At 35.2% G+C, this 4,483-nt stretch overlaps 2 protein-coding genes across 2 annotated transcripts in view; one reads left to right on the top strand and one right to left on the bottom strand.

Annotated features, from left to right (window-relative positions):
- The window catches only part of SARC_05878 (hypothetical protein), a gene marked incomplete at its 5' end in the record, with an annotated part of 12,994 nt that extends 12,503 nt beyond the window's left edge, over nt 1-491 (top strand). Inside the window, one exon of the mRNA XM_014300252.1 lies at nt 339-491. Coding sequence (XP_014155727.1) covers nt 339-428 — 90 coding nt within the window. The remainder of the gene's footprint in view (nt 1-338) is intronic.
- A 268-nt stretch (nt 492-759) lies between these two features.
- On the bottom strand, nt 760-3,248 carry SARC_05877 (hypothetical protein). Its single transcript, XM_014300251.1, has 3 exons — nt 2,942-3,248; nt 1,808-1,870; nt 760-983 (listed from the first exon to the last, which is right to left on the bottom strand). Exons 1-3 carry the CDS (start codon nt 3,136-3,138, stop codon nt 881-883), a joined length of 363 nt encoding a protein of 120 aa, XP_014155726.1. The 5' UTR covers nt 3,139-3,248; the 3' UTR covers nt 760-880.
- Between the last annotated feature and the right edge of the window lie 1,235 nt (nt 3,249-4,483).

The following is a 4,483-nucleotide window of genomic DNA, read 5'->3' as shown; positions in this document are numbered from 1 at the left end:
TGTGAGGAAGAAATAACGTTCTGTACGGAAGGGGTAGGTTTAGTACGATGACATATGAGCTCGTGTGTTAATCCTATCAGACTATCTGTGAAACTGTATCTGTCCCTGACATATGTGATAGACTTTTAAATTTTCGTATGTGTATATTGAATGTCTAACAGGATATGATCCACGTTTTGTAGGCTGGCAAAAAACAGAGATTTGGCCCGAGTTTAATTTTTTGTTTTTGTTTTGTTTTTAGGAGATTCAGATAATAATCTTAAAGAGATGTGTGTGTTGTCATGGGCTATTCACAGGTGTTAAACGACTACTTTACTTCTCGTCCAATATTCGATCAGCTTCCTGTGCGCCATCTGGATTGGGTGGTAGAGTGCTTTATACTGGGGTATCTTGTGGAAGAATATCTGCCGGAAACATTTGAGTGTTGACCTGATTCTGCTGGTCAATTAGGGTTATGCATGGAAATATATTCCAAAATAAACACTACAGTGAACTCTTGTGGTTTGGGGTTTGATTTCTGTGGGGATGGAGGTGGTAGGTAGGTTGGCGCTAATTCTAAGGTCAAAATGCATACCTGCCCAACTTCGGCAGCATTTATCAGTTTTTTAGTATGTATTCTATTTTTATATATTTAATGCATATCTATCTTTGCTGTTACATTATCGAGCATTCATTTAGTAAAAGCTCGTCAGATTCCCAACCCATCTTACAATTGCTTAAGCCCGAAACCCAAATTCAAATATATATATACATATATTAGCTCGTTCTGTTTACGAAATTATTATTTAAATTTATTTTCTAACAGATTACAGACCTCAATTGCCTCCCAACCCAAATCCAAGTATACATATCATAGTTATTATATCTTTCCAGGTGCCAATTAGGTGGCCATGGTGGAAGGTCTCTTATTTTCAATGCCGCTTCTACCTCCTGCTCTCTCAGCCTCCTCTTGAGTGTACGCACCCTCCTTGAGCTCTTTTAATCTGCAGATAGTTAGAATTCAGGAGCGTGTCAGTACTATACGTATATTTTAGATGGCGATAATTGGGATTATGGTAGATCAATATCGGCAAATAATTAAAATCAAGGTAGATTCAATTTAGACAGGTAATTGGAAGTATGGTAGATCAATATAGGCAAATAAAGGGAAGTATGGTAGACCAATATCGGCAAATAATTAGAATTATGTTGATCAATATCGGCAGATAAAATAGAAATATGCTGAATCATTACAATATTAAGTGAATGGGCATACGCTTGCTCGAGTGTATTGATCGGTTTGAACATGTAGATAACTAGTATAATGAAGTATCTCTGAATAGGCACAATGAAGTATAGAGACGCTCCGACATTTGTGCATGAGCCCTTTTTAAGCTCTCCCTAAATATGTAAACCACCATTCCTAATTGCGATTAAGTTTAAAGTCCATACCACGGGAGTTAGGGTTTTCGGGGACAACCAGACAAAGTATATGAAGTTTCACAATGCTCGAGTATAGGCATCCTTGTACACGCACATTGTGAATATTTCTTTGCACATGAGAGTTTAATAACCGTTAAGAAAAATCTAGTCACGGAAGTATATAAAGAATGTGACCTTATCAACACTAGCCGCCAGCGTATGTCCATATAGACACGGCTATATATTTATATGGGAAGACACGTATGCATCGTTCTACAGGAGTTTTGATTGGACTATCACTTGAACGTATTATACGTGAACATACATATGCACGACTAATATTTGCATATATATATATATATACAAGTTCATAAAATTGTTCAAATATATAAATTCGGCAACGCACCTTCTTTTGTGGACCTTTGACTTGCTGTGTTTCTCAAGAGCATCGTCACTGATATAGTATTTACTGTTGTTGTTTTTTTTCCAAAAAAGCGATCGAGTTAGATTAGCACCAGATACCCTTTATGAAGTATTGGCAGTTATTGGTTGACCGAAATTAACTCTAAAATACCAGCGCGAAAGAACTAGACGGTCCAGTCTCTCTCCGTGTTCAGGTTCAACGAAGTATATTTGCAGAGAAACATGCAAATATATATACATAATAATAGAGGTTGCAAATGAGCACACAGTGACAAATGAGCATGCGCACATTTACAAGAACAGAACATGGAGATCAATGCCATTTCAATCAGACTATTTCAGTTTGATAAGCAGATGTATATTAGTATATTGGCAATAATATAGATTTAATTATGCGCAATTTATATATACATATATACATACGCAAACACACACACACACACACATATATATATATATATATATGCAAAGTGATCACTCGCTCAAAACTTATGTGATATCCATAGATGCGAATTGAACACACGAACCAGACTTAAAATTTGATACTGCGCGTTATATCTTCATCAGAACATTCGTTCGATTTCTCATTCATATATATCTTTTGACCTCTCATTCAAGTATATATGTGTGTGTGCGTGTATGTATACCTATACACTATATAACATGTATACATACATGCATGAACACACACACACACATATATATATATATATACGAGTATATGTATACAAATATGAATATACACACACATATATACAAATATAAATATAAATTTAAATATATATATGAGAGAGAGGGTTAGAAGGTATATTTGTATCGGTATATATATATATATACCTGTATGTACACACACACATATATATATATAACTACACACACACACACATACATATATATATATATATATATATATATATATATATATATATATATAAACATAGATATATAAACATATATATATATATAGCGTACAGACGAATAGTTTGTATCATGCGGGTGAACCATGCTTATTACAAATAAATATAAATATGCGCAAGTCTATTTCCGTTTCTATCAGATGCTGTGTGATCATGCACGGTTGAACATCATTCTAACCCACAACTTGTAGTCAACTTACGAGCATTGTAAGCAGTAGAATTGACCAGCCCCAGGCAGGTCATAATCTATGGGCAAATTCTTCAATTTCTCCGCGTTCTCTGGCTTCAAGTCCTCTTCCACTTGATCCAAGTCTTTTGTACGACGCCTCAACCTGAACTTTTTGCTCAATTCCTTGTTGTTCATATGAATACGTTTCTTTCTCTGTACACAACCCATGGTGCTTATAACCAACGATGTAATTTTTTTTAAACTATGTAGGAGTGCTTCGTAAGTGTGTTATAAATGCTTTGTAGTCAGCTATACTTTAGATGGACGTCTATATACATATATACATATATATACAATATATATATAAATACAGGGATACACTATTGTAAAGTGTGTGCAGTAAAATTATCAAAGTATCGCACGTGCTCCGATAGGCTCGCTATGACGAGAATTCTTAGTCATCGTTATTTCGGAGTGGCAACCTCAAAATCGTTTCTCGTTAAACGTTTAAAAAAGTTATCTATCAACCGATTTTGCGTTGTAAAATAGTTATAACCGTTTACGCTTTTTTTAATTTGTTTTTATATATATATATAAATTGAAAACGTAAATTAAAAACGTTTAATTTTACGTAGAGCGCGCTCTACTACGAAGCGCGCATCAAGATTTTGATTCTGACTATACTTCTCGAGTGAGCTTTATTTACTATTATTGTTTTTCAACGTTTTACGTCAACGATTACTTACAACAGTTTTGGAGTGTAAAGTGTACACCTGAATTGTCGTTATTTCGGAGTGTCGCTCAACGGTTCTACACGTATGTGCATATTTGTATTGATTTTTCTAAACAATCTGTAAACTGTAGTCTGAATGTGACTACTATTATTTAGAGTTTAGGGTTTAGGGTTTAGGGTTTATGATGACGAGTGTGAGGCTGTGAGCTGTGAACACTGAACACCCAATCCAAATGTCATGTCAAAGCGACCGTGACACGTTGACATCCCATCAACAGCTGAACGTATATATATATATATATATAGTCATATTTCCATTACATAAATATGCCGTGTATGTGTTGAATATAGGAATATATATACCTTCCTTCACACAACGCATATTCCTACACAATCATGCGAGTGCACACAGCAGCGCTATATGCTGCAGCTTATCTACACACTGCATACGCACAACTGTGCCGGCCTACTATGAACAATGACCTAGGGCCTATGTACACAGGGTATGCTCCTGAGAAAAATAACGGTCAGATCTGTGCGGCGAATGAATGGAAGAAGGATTTGTACACGGCTTCTGCTTTCTATCTACCGAGGAGTGTAACTACTGGAAATCACGAGTTGATTGTTCGGGGTCAGATTCAAGATGAGGTATCCTACTTAGATTATTATAGTGGCGATAAATTATGTATTACGTATAGCATTATGTGTAGATGCTTCATGTTGGTTTGATCGGAGATCTCAAGTACACAAGTTCAGATAAATAAATATATGCTGATTGTAACTCTATATATATATATATATATATATATAATAGAGTGTGCGCGTACACATATATGCTCG

The sequence above is a fragment of the Sphaeroforma arctica genome, assembly GCF_001186125.1.
Source record: "Sphaeroforma arctica JP610 unplaced genomic scaffold supercont1.395, whole genome shotgun sequence".
NCBI classification, from domain to species: Eukaryota; class Ichthyosporea; order Ichthyophonida; genus Sphaeroforma; species Sphaeroforma arctica.
The sequence above is the reverse complement of the archived record's forward strand: the minus strand, read 5'-3'. Positions and strand labels throughout refer to the sequence as shown.